This window comes from Stegostoma tigrinum, chromosome 28 (genome assembly GCF_030684315.1).
Source record: "Stegostoma tigrinum isolate sSteTig4 chromosome 28, sSteTig4.hap1, whole genome shotgun sequence".
Lineage (NCBI taxonomy): Eukaryota > Metazoa > Chordata > Chondrichthyes > Orectolobiformes > Stegostomatidae > Stegostoma > Stegostoma tigrinum.
The window spans coordinates 25,310,041-25,328,997 of NC_081381.1; the positions used below are offsets into that span (position 1 = coordinate 25,310,041).

The window sequence follows — 18,957 nt, forward strand, 5'->3', positions numbered from 1 at the left end:
CAATTTCTGCTCACAATCGTCTATTTAGTGAACCGGCAAGTAAGTGCACACACAAAAGGCAAGAGAAAGAACAGAAACAGGCTTGGTTTTGATGCTGGAACTGCACAGGTCTTCATTACGTGGACCAAGCAAATTAAAAGTGACTAACAATGCAAGGTACCTGAAGAAAACTGCATCAAGGAAATCATATCCAAGCAGAAAAGAGAGGCATACAAAACCAGAAAAGTCCATAAAACTAAAAGTGGATGCCATACTTAGCAAGTCCTTCATTCTTCAAATATGATTCATCTCCCTTGTACCATAGTACAAAATGGCTGACAAATTGCAGGCATGTTAATAAAAATGGTGTCCCAACACTAAGAGGTACTATCTATCACTTTTCAGTCTTGCAATGTATTAATAGGAAGGCCATCCACATTAGCATCAATCTTTTGTTTTACAACTTTGTAATTATAGATAGGTTGGTTTTTAGTATATAGAGTACAAATCTATACAATTCATCCACTGCTTTCCATACATGGTAGATACACATCTACTGTTTTAAGATAGAAACCTCTTGGTTCAGAGCACCATTCGAAGAAGCACTTAGGTTGGCAAGGGTACAGAATGTGCGCCAGTTGGGGAATTCAATGTCCACCACCCAGAGTGGCTCAACAGTAGCATCACTGATTGATCCAGTCAAGTTCTAAAGGGCATTGCTGCTAGCTGGGTCTGCGGCAGATGTTGAAGGTAACAATGAACTTGACCTCATCCTCATCATTCTGCCTGCCTTAGCTGCACCTTGCCATACCAACATCAACAAAAAAGTGACCACCACATACCTTTCATTGTGTTGTATAGTACTATTACCACGTTAAATGGGACAGACTGTCATCAGTGATAATGGCAACTGCAGATGCTGGAGAATCCAAGATAACAAAGTGTGGAGCTGGATGAACACAGCAGGCCAAGCAGCATCTCAGGAGCAGTGCTCCTGAGATGCTGCTTGGCCTGCTGTGTTCATCCAGCTCCACACTTTGTTATCTCAGACTGTCATCAGATCGAGCAAGGTCAGAAGGCGTATGACAACTGATGAAGGAGCAGTGTTTCAAAAGCTTGTGATTTCAAGTAAACCTGCTGGGCTATAACGTGGAGTCATGTGATTTGTGACTTTGTCCACCCCAGTCCAACACCAGCATCTCCAAATCAGATCTCGCAACTCAAGACTGGCCAGCCATAAAGTATTGAGGGTCATTCGCAGCAGAATTGTACTGCAAAACATCTACAACCTCATGGCATATCCCCCATGCTGCCATCACCAAAGGGACCAACTCCGGTTCAACAAAAAGTGAGGTGGGCATTTCAGGAGCAGTACCATCTTAAGCATATTCGAGTGAGGCATCAACTTGGTGAAACAACAAAACAGCCAAACAGCAAGTGATTGACCACATCAGACCCAAACTCTACAGTCCTGCCACATTCATTCATGAATTACATCGAACAAATAAATAGCTCACTGAATGACAGGCATCCTCTAATATCCCTGTCCTCAATGATGGCAAAGGCCTCCACATTAGTGCAAATGATGAGGCTGAAACATTCATAAAAACATTCAGCCAGAAGTTCTGAATCAATGATCCAATTCGACTTCCTAAGGTCTCCAATGTCAGAGATGCCTGCTGTCAGACAACTTGATTCACTTTACACGTTGTCATGAAATGGTTGGAGGCACTGGATACTGCAAAAGCTATGGACTCAGACAACATTCTAGCAAGAGTCCTGAAGAATTCTTGTCCAGAACTTGCTGCATCCCCAGACAAGCTGCTGTGGCATGGCTACAACATTCTAGCAGAGTATGTGGAAAACTGCCCAGGTAGGTTCTGTGAAAAAAAAAGGCCAGTATAAATCCATTCCCAGCCCATTATTTGAGACAGTAAACTTGTGGGGCAATAAAATGATGGAAGGTGTCATCATCAGTATTTGCGAGCAGCGCCTTCAAGTCCTGATTAGGTTCCACAAAGACCACTCAGCTCCTGATCTCATGACTGCCTTAGTTCAAACACAATAAAATGAGCTAAATTCCAGAGATGAGGTGAGAATGATAGCCTTTGACATAAAGGCCACTGGTGACATCAAGGGGCCTGAGCCAAACTGCAGTCAATAGGAATTGGGAGGAAAAATGTCTTGGCTGGCTGGAGTCATAGCTGAATCAGAAAGTCAGGATGCGGTTGTTGGATGTAACTTACCCCAGCTCCAGGACATCTCTGCAGGAATTCCTCAGGGTACATCTTCAATTAACTTATCAATGACCTTCACTCCATCACAAGGTCAAAAGTGGGGATGTTTGCAAATAATAATAGTGTCCAGCACCATTTATGGCTCATCAGATATTGATGCTGTCCATGTTCAAATACAGCAAGACTTGAACAATATCCAGGCCTGGGTTGAAAAGTGACAAATAAAATCTGCATCAGACCAATGCCAGGCAAAGGCCATCTCCAGTAAGACATAATAGGGAAGGCGATGGCCTAGTGGTATTATCACTGAACTGTTAATCCAGAGACCCAGTTAATATTCTGTGGACCCAGGTTCAAATCCCACCATAGCAGATGGTGGAATGTGAATTCAATGAAATATTTGGAATTAAGAAACTAAATGATGACTATGAATCCATTTTCAATTGTTGGAAAAACTCATCTGGTTCACTCGTACCATTTCGGGAAGGAAATCTGCCATCTTTACCTGGTCTGGCCTACATGTGACTCCAGACCCTCAGTAATGTGGCTGACTCTTAACTACTCTCTGGGCAATTGGGGATGGGCAACAAATGCTGCCTAGCAGCGACACCCTCATCCCATGAATTAATAAAGGAATTCAACCATTGCTGCTTTACATTCAATTGTATTACCACTGAATCCCCCACTACCAACATCCTGAGGTTATTACTGACTAGAAACTGAACTGAGCAAGCCATATAAATAACATTGAGCAACATGCTTCTGATTTCCAAAGGCTGTCCACCATCTACAAAGCAAAATTCAAGAGAGTGATGGAATATGTCCCACTTAAGTGGCTGAGTGCAGCTCCAACACTCAAAGCTTTGACACCATCCAGGATAAAATCAGCCAGCCTGATTTGGCACCTCATCCACAGACATTCACTTCCCACGTTCAGCAGCATGTACTATTTATAAGATGCAGTGCAGAAATTCACCAAAAATCCCAAGACAACATCTTCTAAACCCACAATCACTTCTGTCTAGGAGGATCAGGGCTGCAGATTCGTGCGAACACCACCACCTGCAAGTGGCTCACCATCTTGACTAGAAATATATTGCCATTCTTTCACAGTCGCTGGGTCAAAATCCTGGAATTCCCTTCCTGAGTGCATTGTGCATCACTCTACAACAAATGTACTGCAGTGGTTCAAAAAGGCTGCTCAACACAACCTTCTCAAGGGCAACTAGGGACAGGAAAATAGTTTCTGGCCAGTCAGCGATGCCTACATCCTGTAAAAGAACAAAATAAGAGGGGGGGTAAGGTGAGGGAGAGAGTGATGCAAGTTAGGTAACAAACATGGAGCAGGATGCTCATGTTCTCAAATTGTTAAACTCAATGTTGTGGCCTGAAGTCTATAAAAGGTGCCTAGGAAGAAAGCGAGGTGTTGTTCCTCCAGTTTATGTTGAGCTTCCGTGAAGCACACAGGAATGCCCAAGACAGAAATGTTGGCATGGGAAGAGAGTGCTGATTAGAAGTAGCAGGCAACTGGAAGCTCACAGGCTTTTTTACAGACATACTGTAGGTGTCCTGCAAAGCAGTCACCCAATCTGCTTTTAATCTCCCTGATGCAGAGGTGACACATTAGTGTACTGTATTTGCTGTGCACAGACTGAAAGAAATGCAGGTCACTGCTTCACCTGGAAGGTGTGTTTGAGGCCTTAAGACCATAAGACATAGGAGTGCAAGTAAGGCCATTCAGCCCATCAAGTCCACTCCGCCATTTAAATCATGGCGGATGGGCATTTCAACACCACTTCCCTGCACTCTTCCCCGTAGCCCTTGATTCCTTCTGAGATCAGGAATTTATCGATCTCTGCCTTGAAGGCATCTAACGTCCCGGCCTCCGCTGCACTCCGTGGCAATGAATTCCACAAGCCCACCACACACTGGCTGAAGAAATGTCTCCTCACTTCTGTTTTAAATTTACCCCTTCTAATTCTAAGGCTGCGCCCATGGGTCTTAGTCTCCCCACCTAACGGAAACAGCTTCCTAGCGTCCACCCCTTCTAAGCCATACATTATCTTGTAAGTTTCTAACAGATCTCCCCTCAACCTTCTAAACTTTATTGAATACAATCCCAGGATCCTTGGCCGTTCATCGTATGTTAAATCTACCATTCCAGGGATCATCCATGTGAATCTCCGCTGGACATGCTCCAGGGCTAGTACTTCCTTCCTGAGGTGTGGGGCCCAAAATTGGACACAGTATTCTAAATGGGGCCGAACTGGAGCCTTATAAAGCCTCAGAAGCACATCACTGCTTTTATATTCCAACCCTCTTGAGATAAACGACAACATTACATTCGCTTTCTTAATCACAGACTCTACCTGCAAGTTAACTTATAGAGAATCCTGGACCAACACTCCCAGATCCTTTTGAACTTCTGCTTTACAAATTTTCTCACCGTTTAGAAAATAGTCCATGCCTGTATTCTTTTTTCCAACGTGCAAAACCTCACATTTGCTCAAGTTGAATTTCATCAGCCATTTCCTGGACCACTCTCCTGAACTGTCTAAATCTTTCTGCAGCCTCCCTACCTCCTCAGTACTACCTGCATGTCCACCTATCTTCATAACATCTGCAGACTTTGCCAGAATGCCCCCAGTCCCTTCATCCAGATCATTAATATATAAAGTGAACAGCTGCGACCCCAACACTGAACCCTGCAGGACACCACTCGTCGCCGGTTGCCATTCCGAAAAAGAGCCTTTTATCCCAACTCCCTGCCTTCTGTCAGACAGCCAATCCTCAATCCAAGCCAGTAGCTCACCTCGAACACCATGGGCCCTCACCTTACTCAGCAGCCTCCCGTGAGGCACGTTTTCAAAGGCCTTTTGGAAGTCTAGATAGATAACATCCACTGGGTTTCCCTGGTTTAACATACTTGTTACCTCTTCAAAGAATTCTAACAGGTTTGTCAGGCACGACCTCCCCTTACTAAATCCATGTTGACTCGTTCTAATCTGACCCTGCACTTCCAGGAATTTAGAAATCTCATCCTTAAGAACGGATTCTAGAATTTTACCAACAACCGAGGTTAGGCTAATCAGCCTATAATTTTTCCATCTTTTGCCTTGATCCTTTCTTAAACAAGGGAGTTACAACAGCAATTTTTCAATCATCTGGGACTTTCCCAGACGCCAGTGACTTTTGAAAGCTCACAACCAAAGCCTCCGCTATTTCTTCAGCCACCTCCCTCAGAACTCTAGGATATAGCCCATCAGGGCCAGGAGATTTATCAATTTTTAGACCTTTTAGCTTTTCTGGCACTTTCTCTTTTGTAATGGCTTGGATAGTGAGGCATGTGGATTGCAGCAGTTCAAGAAAGCAGTTCACGACCACCTTGAACTAACTAAAATCACTGGTTCCAGTACAAAACTGGCATCTAACCGATAAAGGAGAAAATTTCACACGAACGTCCTGTCCATGGCAAAGGCCACATACAAGCCAACTCTTTACCAGCCAGCCAATCAGTCTACTCTCAAAGCATCAAAGTTGTGAATAATGCTGCTGGCATTGCTTTCAGTAGCAATTATTCACTGACATGTTCGCTGTTCACTAAGACTCCAGTTTGGGTTCACATATTAGTTACACATGTCATGCAACTTTTGGAGAAGCCAGATTTGATTCTTCTGTATGTCAAGTGGGGCACCAGGTACTTTTGGACTGAAAAGCTGCCTAACAAAAGTTTCTTTGCTAGTTAAGTCGCAGTTTTCACAGAACTGAAAGAGCAGTTGCACTTTGGATTCTAAAAAGCCTACAATGACAGGCAAAGATGAATTTCTTACCCATTCTGAGACTAAGGCCCAAGCTACTGGCTACACAATTGAGGGTCTAAGGTCAACATGATATCACTGTCAACAAACCAAAAGGATTGGGAGAGTCTCTCATTTGACTTGTGATTTAGATATCTGATCTGCAGAATTGTTCCTTTTTGTCTATTTTCCACCCATAATGTTCCTACACAGCTGTCCTTCTTGTCTGCCCTGCACAGGGCACATGCATGTTTTAATTGAAAGCGATTTAGTTTAAATTTGCTCAGTAGTAGTTAATAATCCATTTTGACACTTGAAGAAGATGTCTGATTTTAAATAAGCTTTGTCTTCTTGTTTATTGAAGAGATTTGGTGTCAGTTTATTTTATCTTTGATACCAAAGTCAGGCAAATTAATAATTTTAGTGATTCAAATGGAAGTTACACATTTGAGATAGGACATGCAAAAGTAGGGTTTTATTTCATGTACACTTCTCTCATCCAGGTCATAATAGCTTTCAACCAAAAAGGACAACATACCTCTGTTCCTACACCAGGATGTCAACGACTTTGAAGCAAATAAGGGTAAATGAACTTCAGATACAGATTCAAAGATCCAATTGACTGGTTCAGCAGGTTCAAGGGGATAAAAAAGGTATAGCAGTATATCTTCAAATACTGTGGTTAATGTCCCTGAACATTACTTTACGAGAAACATTGGTAGGTTCTGTAGACCCTTCCTTACCAAAAACAGCAGGAAAACATTTAATCCTCCAATTATATGATTAAAGTCATACATTTCTAAATGAAGTTACTGATGAATGTTTATATTTAAAAATGAAATTGAAACATAACTTGCAACTTATTCTACAGGCACCTCCTTCTCACCAACAATCCTGCTTCCTCAATCTCCTACTCCCTGACCTTCTAAACTGGGGGTTTTCGCCCACTTGCTGACCCTCGGAACCTCGTTAGTTCCCCAACACAGTTATTGGCTGCATTCTTCTCCAGGACTTGCATTCCCAGTCAAGATTCAGATTCAACCCAAAGCTACAGTTCCCATATCTTGAAAGTAGAAGTCCTGATGGTTTCCAAGTGCTAGGACTTTTAAAACTCATGCTCACCCACTCACTGCTTCCCACTCAAGCGAAAAACAGCAAGGCTGCAGCACCTTTCAAAGTCTGTCAACACAAAGAATGTGGATTTTGAACAGAATGCAAGTCTCAGAACATAAAAATACTGGATGAGTAAGAAGAAAGAATGCCTCATACTTCAACACCCTAATGAGGGCAGGCCCAATCTTTGCTCTTAAAGCTTAAGGAAAAGCAACTTAATGAACCTTCTCTGACCTGTCTCAAATGCAAGTAGTCCTTGAGAGGTTGTTCATTTTGGCTATGACATTCCTAATCTGTAACAAAGGCCTTCCTTAAACAATTCATTGTAATCCTCTCAAAATATCATCAATGTTCCTGAAATATCAATTTGGATTTATACAATCTAATTTTGATGTACTTGAATTCTCACCTTGGCAAATCAAGAACTAGGAGTCAAATAGTTAAATCAAAGCAGAAATGGTAAGATAGGTCAGAGATAATGGGAACTGCAGATGCTGGAGATTCCAAGATAATAAAATGTGAGGCTGGATGAACACAGCAGGCCAAGCAGCATCCCAGGAGCACAAAAGCTGACGTTTCGGGCCTAGACCCTTCAGAGAGGGGGATGGGGGGAGGGAACTGGAATAAATAGGGAGAGAGGGGGAGGCGGACCGAAGATGGAGAGTAAAGAAGATAGGTGGAGAAGGTGTAGGTGGGGAGGTAGGGAGGGGATAGGTCAGTCCAGGGAAGACGGACAGGTCAAGGAGGTGGGATGAGGTTAGTAGGTAGCTGGGGGTGCGGCTTGGGGTGGGAGGAAGGGATGGGTGAGAGGAAGAACCGGTTAGGGAGGCAGAGACAGGTTGGACTGGTTTTGGGATGCAGTGGGTGGGGGGGAAGAGCTGGGCTGGTTGTGTGGTGCAGTGGGGGGAGGGGATGAACTGGGCTGGTTTAGGGATGCAGTGGGGGAAGGGGAGATTTTGAAACTGGTGAAGTCCACATTGATACCATATGGCTGCAGGGTTCCCAGGCGGAATATGAGTTGCTGTTCCTGCAACCTTCGGGTGGCATCATTGTGGCACTGCAGGAGGCCCATGATGGACATGTCATCAAGAGAATGGGAGGGGGAGTGGAAATGGTTTGCGACTGGGAGGTGCAGTTGTTTGTTGCGAACTGAGCGGAGGTGTTCTGCAAAGCGGTCCCCAAGCCTCCGCTTGGTTTCCCCAATGTAGAGAAAGCCGCACCGGGTACAGTGGATGCAGTATACCACATTGGCAGATGTGCAGGTGAACCTCTGCTTAATGTGGAATGTCATCTTGGGGCCTGGGATGGGGGTGAGGGAGGAGGTGTGGGGACAAGAATACACCTCCTCCCACCCACCCTCCCTCCTGCAAAAATTCCATCCCCTATTCCCAATTCCTCCGCCTCCGCCGCATCTGCTCCCACGATAAGACATTCCACTCCCGCACATCCCAGATGTCCAAGTTCTTTAAGGACCGCAACTTCCCCCCCACGGTGATTGAGAACGCCCTTGACCGCGTCTCCCGCATTTCCCGCGACACATCCCTCACACCCCGCCCCCGCCACAACCGCCCCAAGAGGATCCCCCTCGTTCTCACACACCACCCTACCAACCTCCGGATACAACGCATTATCCTCCGACACTTCCGCCATTTACAATCCGACCCCACCACCCAAGACATTTTTCCATCCCCACCCCTGTCTGCTTTCCGGAGAGACCACTCTCTCCGTGACTCCCTTGTTCGCTCCACACTGCCCTCCAACCCCACCACACCCGGCACCTTCCCCTGCAACCGCAGGAAATGCTACACTTGTCCCCACACCTCCTCCCTCACCCCCATCCCAGGCCCCAAGATGACATTCCACATTAAGCAGAGGTTCACCTGCACATCTGCCAATGTGGTATACTGCATCCACTGTACCCGGTGCGGCTTTCTCTACATTGGGGAAACCAAGCGGAGGCTTGGGGACCGCTTTGCAGAACACCTCCGCTCAGTTCGCAACAAACAACTGCACCTCCCAGTCGCAAACCATTTCCACTCCCCCTCCCATTCTCTTGATGACATGTCCATCATGGGCCTCCTGCACTGCCACAATGATGCCACCCGAAGGTTGCAGGAACAGCAACTCATATTCCGCCTGGGAACCCTGCAGCCATATGGTATCAATGTGGACTTCACCAGTTTCAAAATCTCCCCTTCCCCCACTGCATCCCTAAACCAGCCCAGTTCATCCCCTCCCCCCACTGCACCACACAACCAGCCCAGCTCTTCCCCCCCACCCACTGCATCCCAAAACCAGTCCAACCTGTCTCTGCCTCCCTAACCGGTTCTTCCTCTCACCCATCCCTTCCTCCCACCCCAAGCCGCACCCCCAGCTACCTACTAACCTCATCCCACCTCCTTGACCTGTCCGTCTTCCCTGGACTGACCTATCCCCTCCCTACCTCCCCACCTACACCTTCTCCACCTATCTTCTTTACTCTCCATCTTCGGTCCACCTCCCCCTCTCTCCCTATTTATTCCAGTTCCCTCCCCCCATCCCCCTCTCTGATGAAGGGTCTAGGCCCGAAACGTCAGCTTTTGTGCTCCTGGGATGCTGCTTGGCTTGCTGTGTTCATCCAGCCTCACATTTTATTATCATGGTAAGATAGGTGATTGACAAAGGTTAGAATCTCAGTTAATAATAAATACTGCATGTGGAACTAAAGCCATTCGCTGGTCCAGACCTGTCTCCAAACTGCACTATAGCAACTTAGCAAAGCTCCTTTGTCAACTCCTTCCAAATCAACAATCCCTATGCCTCAGAAAGACGAATGAAGTAAATACATTTAGAAATTTTATTCCAATTCAGACACCATCCTGATTTGGAAATGTATTTTTGTTCTGGCACTGGGTCAAAATTGTGGCAATTGTTCTCCAACATCACTGTGGATGCATTTACCATTCTGCCACATGTATTGCAGAAACAGGGCCCAATACCATCTTCCCAAGGATGATTAGAGATGGGAAAATCAATGTTAACATTGAACAAAACTTGCATTCCAGGAACAAAACAAAATTTACAGAATATCCCATTAAAGTTAGTACTTCAAGCTTTAAACTCAAAAAGTGGCACGGAGAAGTTAGAAGATAGTACAAAATCATGATTGGTGGGTTACAATTGTAATAGAGATCAGATCATCCATCATTAGTTTCAAAACTGACCACATTACTCTGCAATTAAGTCTGAAGTTTCTTCATGCTCACCTTGATCATGCTATTGATCCCCCTCTGAACCTGGAAGCCATATGCTCATTCAATGGAGTAGGGTATGTCAATTGGCACTGGAAGATAGCTGACAAGAGATTTGTGTTTTTTTTAAATCTAAGTTAAAGCATGCTGAATTTTTATCAGTGTCGTTGCTTTCGAGATTGTTAAGATTTCGCACGTGCAGAGGAACAGAAAAATCTTTGTAACTTTTGCTGCTCTCCACATTAAAATGCTCATCCTGTGTTAGAATCCCTCTATGCCACTGTGCTCTCCTAACGTTTTGACTTGCTTTAGCCCAGTGCCCTTCTGAAGAGTTCATTAAACTAAAGTGTTCATTCTCTTTCCACAGACACTGCCTGATATGCTGCGTATTTCCAGTAGTTTCTCTTATTATTTCAGGATTTTCAGCATTTACAATATTTAATTTTGTACTGAAGGATTCAGTAATTCTATTTTACAGTAAATGTGTTTAGGTTCCAGTTTATCCTGTGTTATAGTGGCCCATGACTGAAGTTGACAAGCTGGCCACCTGGGGTTTTTTTTAAGTTCACACAACATAACCAAAAAGGAACAGCAGCTACCAATAGCAGATATTCACAGCCAGATCTCTTATCCAGTAACCCTGTACAGAGTCAAGATAATGAAAAGATTCTGTGGGGGTCATAAAAGGATCCTGGTGAGAAGCAGCATTTTACTCAGGTTTCTATTAATAGGCAGTTCTAAACTCATAAGCATTTTAATAAGGGGGTATTTTTGAAAGGCAGACTTAAGCCAAGGTCCCAAGTTTATTATTTAGTAAAATGCAGAAGGAAAAGACAGATCCTACAGTATTCTGAATTTAAGTAATTGTAAAAGTTAGAAATGCAAAAGAATAAATTAGTGTGAAAGGGTTAGTTGAAATCCTTGAGCAAACATCTGTAAGGCAGTAAAAGAAACTTCATTCGGGAAGATAAAGCAATAAATGCTGCAAACATGACCTCTAAAAGACTACCAGCACAGGAGAGAGGCAAGGCATGTTGTAAAACAAGATTGATTAGTACTGGGGAGACACAATATGGAGGCACCAGTGTTGGACTAGGGTGGACAAGGTCAGAAGTCACATGACACCAGGTTATAGTCCAACAGGTTTATTTGAAATCACAAGCTCTTGGAGTGCTGCCTCTTCATCAGGTGGAGTGACTCGTGCCTGACCAGAACTAGGGCAGCATGGTGGCTCAGTGGTTAGCACTGCTGCCTCACAGCACCAGGGACCTGGGTTCAGTTCCATCCTCAGGCAATTGTCTGTGTGGAGTTTGCACATTCTCCCTGTGTCTGCATGGGTTTCATCCAGCTGCTCCAGTTTCCTCCCATAATCCAAAAACGTGCAGGTCAGGTGGATTGACCATGCTAAACTTCTCTTGGGTTCGAGGATGTGTAGATTAGGGGGACAGGTCCGGGTGGGATGCTCTGAGTGTCACTGTGGACTTGTTGGGCCGTAGGGCCTGTTTCCACACTGTAGGGATTCTAACTGAATCTTAAGTACAGATGTGGATAAGCTGAATAAATTCTTAGATCTAAAAGAACAGGATAAGTGTGACAGAGACAGATTAAGAAATACAAAATGAAGATTTGGTTGTATCCCCTAGTTATTTGTGAGATCTAAACAAGTTTCTTTTAATAACTGGGTAAAGTTGTAAAGTGATTGAATTTCACCTTCATCAGTAGAATTTGAATACATGCTTTCTATTAAGCAAAGAAAATTCGAATTCCGACAGTGTGGAAGCAGACCATTTGGCCCAATAACTTCATAATGGCCCTCAAAAGAACATCCCACCCAGACCAGACTGCCTACCCTATTCCTGTAACCGCGCATTTCCCATGGCTAATCCACTTACTCTGCACATTCTTGGACACAATGGCCAACCTACCTAAACTGTACATCTTTGGACTATGGGAAAAAACTGGAGCAACTGAAGGAAACCCAAACTGACAGACACAGTCGCCAAAGGCTGAAATCAAACCCAGATGCCTGGCGCTGTGAGGCAGCAATGCTGACCAGTGAGTCGACTTGTTGTCCCAATTACTAACAGAAAATGTCGAGTAGAAATAATAAAAAAGATTCATTCAAGAACTAAACCCTGGTATAACACTCGTATGATGTGAGAATAATGGGGTTTTAATTGCAACTGCAAGTCGGAAGGACTGTCTGATCTCTCAGGCTGCAGTAAGGGGCTATTCCTAATTTCTTAGCTGTCTCAGAAATGTTGTAACTTTACATTACAGACATTTTAGAAGACTTTACAGCAATTGATGGAAACTAATTCACTTCCTAATCTTCCATACTAAATAGTAGAGAATGTGAAAAATTTCTTCATGGTAAGCAAGTATTTAAGTTATTGGTAAATAATACGGTGCAGCTGACAAATGTCTGGGAACGAGTGTATCTTTCAGAGCATTGTAAGATCCTAAAAACAGACATGGAGGAACAAGGTAGACACATGAGATAACAGGAAGACCGAGGGCTACCCAGAGTTGTCCGTCATTGAGTGCATGATCATGGATTGGATATATAGATTAGGGGGACGTGGCTAATAATGACATCAATGTTGTATGTAATTATTGTAACACGGAAGATATAAAAATGTTGCATTCAGTTGGGGAAAGTTAGAGCGTCAGACTTCTCCTCTGATCTGAGCTGTTATTATGAGAGCAACGGGGTCCCACAGGAAAGCCAGACTTGGAGTAGTCTCTGGTCTCTCCCATGTAACAACAGTGCTCCAAATTAAGGTCGCTTGCACTGCTGAACTCAGAACTCAAAACTCCTCTGGTATTTCTCTCTGCAGCACCCAGCAGTAAAAGGTTAAATATTTGTTCTGAACGTACACATATAGTATTCAACTCATTTCATTAGTCAGCTGCAGTTTCAGATCATAATGCTTGAAAATGCAAGTTAAATCTTGGGACTAACTATGCAATCATTTATTGCAATCCAGTTTAGAACATACCACTTGCTAGGTTTCTTAAAAAGAAGTCAATGTTGCATGTAATCATTGCAACATGGAAGGTATAAAAATGTTGCATTCAGCTGGGGAAAGTTAGAGCAGTTTATATGACACCATGACCACAAGCTCTAAAATCAGCAAATGAATACACAAACTACGGATGCTTACATTTCAATGAATTACTATAATGCTTACAGCTGTACTTACTGTTATGAAAATAACTGCTGGATTAATTTGACACCTTTTAAAAACAGAAAGAATTCATCACCATCCAACACCATAACAGAAGGGCAGGTAATTAATCACTATGCATTCTTGATCATAAATATATAGACAAATGCACATTTATTACTAAAAGTGAGATAATCATCAGAAGGGTTTCCAGTTCCGTAACATTTACTAAGTGCAGTGTGTACTTGCAATGATCATGTCAAGTATACCAGGAAGCTTTATTCAATAGCCCCGGCTGTTCTCTCAGTTTGAATCAGTTATGCAAGATAACTGACAATTTTCCAAATACAAAACTCAAGCAAGCAAATAAAATGCAGTACTAGAAGAAAAAGAACAATCTACAGCTATGGCAAGTCCTTCCTAATTTTGTAAAAGAAAAACACCACAGTACTGCAACCACCAGATCATTCTAAACATGTGGCCAAATGACAAAAATAAGACTTCCATTCAGCTCATCAGCTACCATAATCGGTACACAGCCTCTAAGGGAGCTTTCCTGGTTGCAAGGAATAGCTATGTCCTGGTGGAGAAAGAAATGCTTTGCAGTTAAAACTACAACAACCCAAACTGAAATGCCTAAGGAACCAGGCACTGCATTTACAAAATACTCCCAAATGAAAGCTTTCACACACCTTTGATAATTTTCAAGTTCACAAACTGTACATTCCGCCAACATTATGGAATATTATCATAACATGAATTTGAAGCATTTTTCCTGATGCAGCACTAGCCAGGACAGTGGAGCAACAAGAGAAAGAAATTCACTCAGGACTAGTTACTTGCTCATCATCCAGAGCCATTCCGGATACTTCTTGATGAACTGTGAAAGGTTATTAGCCTGTCAAATAAGCAAAATTACCTCTCTTTGTAATTAGGAATTAATGTATGCACATCCTTGAACCTTGATTATCTGAGTTCCCGGAAAGAAATACCACACTAGTCCCAGAGAGTTTACACCAGTACACATCCAAATGTTTTTTCCTGCTACTTTGGGAGATCAAGCCACTGTTTTAGTCACCTCTTCTTTCATCTGCCATTCTTACAAAACCAAGCACACAATCTAAAGTAAAGCTAGGGAAACAGCCCTCAAAATGTTATGAGGCTGCTTATAATCAGACAAAGTCGCTAGAAACAAACACTTCACAATACCTCATTTGTGTTCCAGCGGTGCCTTTCCTTTGGTAGAGCAGAACATTTCGGTAGACATTCGAGCAACTTCTTGGGCAAAAATATTTTCACATGACTGCCATTGCTGTTCCCATGATCATCTGAAATGAATTGACATGATACAAATTTCTTATTGGTTCAGACATTTTTCATCCATATTACATTGAAAATATGTGATAAGTACAGACAGATTAAAAGCTGGTGTGTAAAGCAGGACTACTTATCTGAAAAAGGTCAGTAATACATTTCAAATTTCTGAGAAAGTAATAACTAGATTCTCTAACTCAAACATGAATCCCTTTTCTTGGTTCTTCTCTTCCATATTTTTAGTACATCTTATTCTTTTCCTCGAAGATAATAATGAATCGAAAGAACCGTCACATTTTCTTTCTAATTTTCAATCCACCCAACCCATCAAGTTTCTTCTATCCTTCGTGTCAGCCTTCACTCAGTGATAATATCACTGAGTCAGACTATGGGCATTTAAAATCCTACACAAAAATTGGGTATGGAGTGCAGTGCTGAAGGAACAGTACACCTTCAAAGATGCCATCTGCCATGCCCCGTATCTTACGAGCTTAGTCAATTTTATGTTTCAAAATTGAACACGAAACAATGCAAAAGATCACCAGACTGTCACCGAACTTTCTTTGTGGGTTGAAACCACATCCCTGCCTCAAGAAAGAGCAAAAGGATCACTTCAGACTTGTACTCACTGTCTTTTCTTGATGCCAATTCAAAAGGGTATTGTTAAACAGAATGGATCTTTCAAATACAAGGACCCTGGCTGTCTCAAGGCATGAAACAACACAAGACAATTCCAATCAATACACACATCACTTGAGAAAACGATACTGAACTTGTGGAAGCCATGCGATGAGAGCACCGTTGTTGACTGTTTAAATCAGCTAGGAACTTCTTCCAGATGAAACCCATTGAACTAGCTCCAAGTCATCTAAGCATCCAAGGTAATTAATCAACAATATCTTGTAAATGCAATCTAAACTGAGAGAAGGTCCCACCTCCCCGCAACCTGTTCCAAATTCAAGTTCACCTGAAAGGCAACTTCCTGGAAATTTGATTACAAGAGACCTCTCACAGCTTAATAAGAACCCTTAGCATTACCATGCCTTCACTTCAGTTTTACAATATCACCTTCTAAGGAATAAATAAACAACAGATGTGTCATAAATGAGGCTCAGAAAATGACAGACTATCACAGAGTTATTTTCATCCAATTGTGTGTATAACTATTGCAATACAGCATGCAATTCTGGTCTCCCCATATAAGAAGGATGTTGTGAAACTTCAAAGGGTTCAGAAAAGATTTAAAAGGATGTTGTCAGGCTTGAAGAGTTTGAGCTGTAAAAGGAGAGGCTAAATAGGCTGGAGCTATTTTCCCTAGCGTGTCAGAGGCATGGATAGGGTAAATGCACATAGTCTTTCCTTGGGGTAGGGGAGTCCAAAACTAGAGGGCATAGGTTTAAGATGAGAGGGGAAAATACTTAAAAGGAACTTAAGTGGCAACCTTTTCATGCAGAGGGTGATGTATGTATGGAATGAGCTGCCAGAGGTGGTGGTTGAAATGTTGTAATTTATCAGCTTCCAAGACATCTGGACAGGTCTATGAATAGGAAGGGTTCACACAGATATGGACTAATGCTGACAAATGGGGCTTGGTTTATTTAGGATATATGGTCAACATGGACAAATTGGACTGTAGGGTCTGTTTCTGTGCTCTGTATCTCTAGGACTAGAGTGAAACATTGCAATAAGTAAATGGTAATAAATAACTTTTACATTAAAGCACACAAAAATCTTACTACTGGAATGTTTTCATTAGGATACTGCACTCAGAGGGTGAAAAAATGCACCTCTAATAAACTTACTGATCATGGGAACACAAATTGTCCATATGACACACATTTTAAAGTAAAACAGTTGGTTCTTAGGTTTAATATCATCAAGCTAAAAATCTGACTGCACTGTTTGGAAAAGAGTGGCTAAATGCTCTTGAACTCGCCAATGTGTCACTCAGCCACATTATTTGCACTATGAATGGTGAATCTTTTTTGTATGCAAAATATTTGTTGTATTTTCCTATAGTAGTGACGATACTCAAAAAAAACTTATTAATTGGTTGAGGGTTGGGGAGAAAGATTTACATGCAAATGCAAGTATTTTTAGCAGTGATAGAGTATTGCTGAAAATACACACTTTGTTGAATACATTCATCCCGCATCTAGGAGGACAAATTGGGCACTCATAACAAGATACTGACCATACCCAATCAGCCCACAATCTCAAAACTTGCAGCATATTGGCTGGATAGTCCTGAGGTTAAAAAATGATGCTGACAACCAATTTCATATCATCAGTCAGGCTTGCATATTTGAGCAGTGTGGCACACTTGCATGTACTGCAAGTAACATATTAGTACATAGGGGATAATAAAATGTGAGGCTGGATGAACACAGCAGGCCCAGCAGCATCTCAGGAGCACAAAAGCTAGATGCTGCTGGGCCTGCTGTGTTCATCCAGCCTCACATTTTATTATCTTGGATTCTCCAGCATCTGCAGTTCCCATTATCACTCATTCGTACATAGGGGGCTGTTTTTTGCAGGCAGGATAAAACATGAGTACAACATTGTGCCTATTACAATTCAACAAAATAAAAAATACCCTGACCATAGTCAATGTAGCTAGTTTTTAAATTTAAAACAAACCTGGCAATTAACTGCCATTTGGAGTCCCCTTCCCAACCAAATCAACATTTTGCTCTCACAAAGTGTAAATTCTGCCCTTGAATTGGCAGCTTTGAGAAATGCGCCAATGAGTACAAGGAGCTTCAAAATACATCTTTATTCAGCAGTATGTATTTATTTTTCTTTCTTGTCAAAAATTCCAAATCTTGCTAAGGTACAGTCTATGCCAGACAGGTTCCATCACCTTATTAAAATACCCAAACCTCCAACACAAACTCTGATAACTATTCTTACAAGCTCACCAAAGCAGGCTAGACAAACCTGTTCTCATATGTAACTAGAGATTGTATCAGAGATAATGGGAACTGCAGATGCTGGAGAATCCGAGATAACAGTGTGGAAGTGGATGAACACAACAGGCCAAGCAGCATCTCAGGAGCACAAAAGCTGACGTTTCGGGCCTAGACCCTTCATCAGAAAAGGGGGATGGGGAGAGGGTTCTGAAATAAATAGGGAGGGGGGGGGGAGAAGGCGGATCAAAGATGGATGGAGGAGAAGATAGGTGGAAAGAAGAGTATAGGTCAGTCCGGGGAGGACAGACAGATCAAGGGGGCAGGATGAGGTTAGTAGGGTCGGAAATGGAGATGCGGCTTGAGGTGGGAGGAGGGGATAGATGAGAGGAAGAACAGGTTAGGGAGGCGGGGACAAGCTGGGCCAGTTTTGGAATGCAGTAGGGGGAAGAGGAGATTTTGAAGCTTGTGAAGTCCACATTGATACCATTGGACTGCAGGGTTCACAAGCAGAATATGAGTTGCGGTTCCTGCAACCTTCGGGTGGCATCACTGTAGCACTGCAGGAGGTCCATGACGGACATGGCGTCTCAGGCAACCACCTAGAAACTGATATCCATTTCAAGACCATGGACTCCCACAGTTACCTAGAATACACCTCCTCTCACGAACCTTCCCGCAAAAATACAATTCCCTATTCCCAATTCCTTTGCCTCCGCCGCATCTGCTCCCAGGATGAGGCATTCCACTCCCGTAGATCCCAGGTGTCCTTGTTCTTCAAGGACCTCAACTCTCCCCACCTCAACCCCACAGCAGTCGAGAACGCCCTCGACTGCGTCTCCCGCATTGCCCGCAACTCATCCCTCCCCCCCGTCTGCACAATAACTGCCAAAGAGAATCCCCCGAATCCTCACATACGACCCCACCAACTTGAAGATATAACGCATCATCCTCCTACACTTCCGCCATCTACAATCCCACCCCACCACCAAAGACATTTTTCCATCCCCACCCTGGTCTGCTTTCTGGAGATACCACTTTCTCTGGGGCTCCCTCATCCACTCCACACACCCCTCCAACCCCACTCCACCCGGCACTTTCCCCTGCAACTGCAGGAAGTGCTACACTTGCCCCCATACCTCCTCCCTCACCCACATCCCAGGCCCCAAGATGAATTTCCACATCAAGCAGATGTTCACCTGCACGTC

The 18,957-nt window shown here is 43.3% G+C and overlaps 1 protein-coding gene across 9 annotated transcripts in view; it reads right to left on the bottom strand.

Annotated features, from left to right (window-relative positions):
• camta1a (calmodulin binding transcription activator 1a) overlaps window positions 1-18,957 on the bottom strand; it is a 1,145,933-nt gene that overhangs the window by 1,079,976 nt on the left and 47,000 nt on the right. For 8 of the 9 annotated variants that reach the window (XM_048561404.2, XM_048561406.2, XM_048561403.2 and 5 more), the window contains exon 2: window positions 14,736-14,854. The exons of the other annotated variant lie outside the window; for it this stretch is intronic. In XM_048561404.2, coding sequence (XP_048417361.1) covers window positions 14,736-14,854 — 119 coding nt within the window. The remainder of the gene's footprint in view (window positions 1-14,735; window positions 14,855-18,957) is intronic. 9 annotated transcript variants of the gene reach the window in all.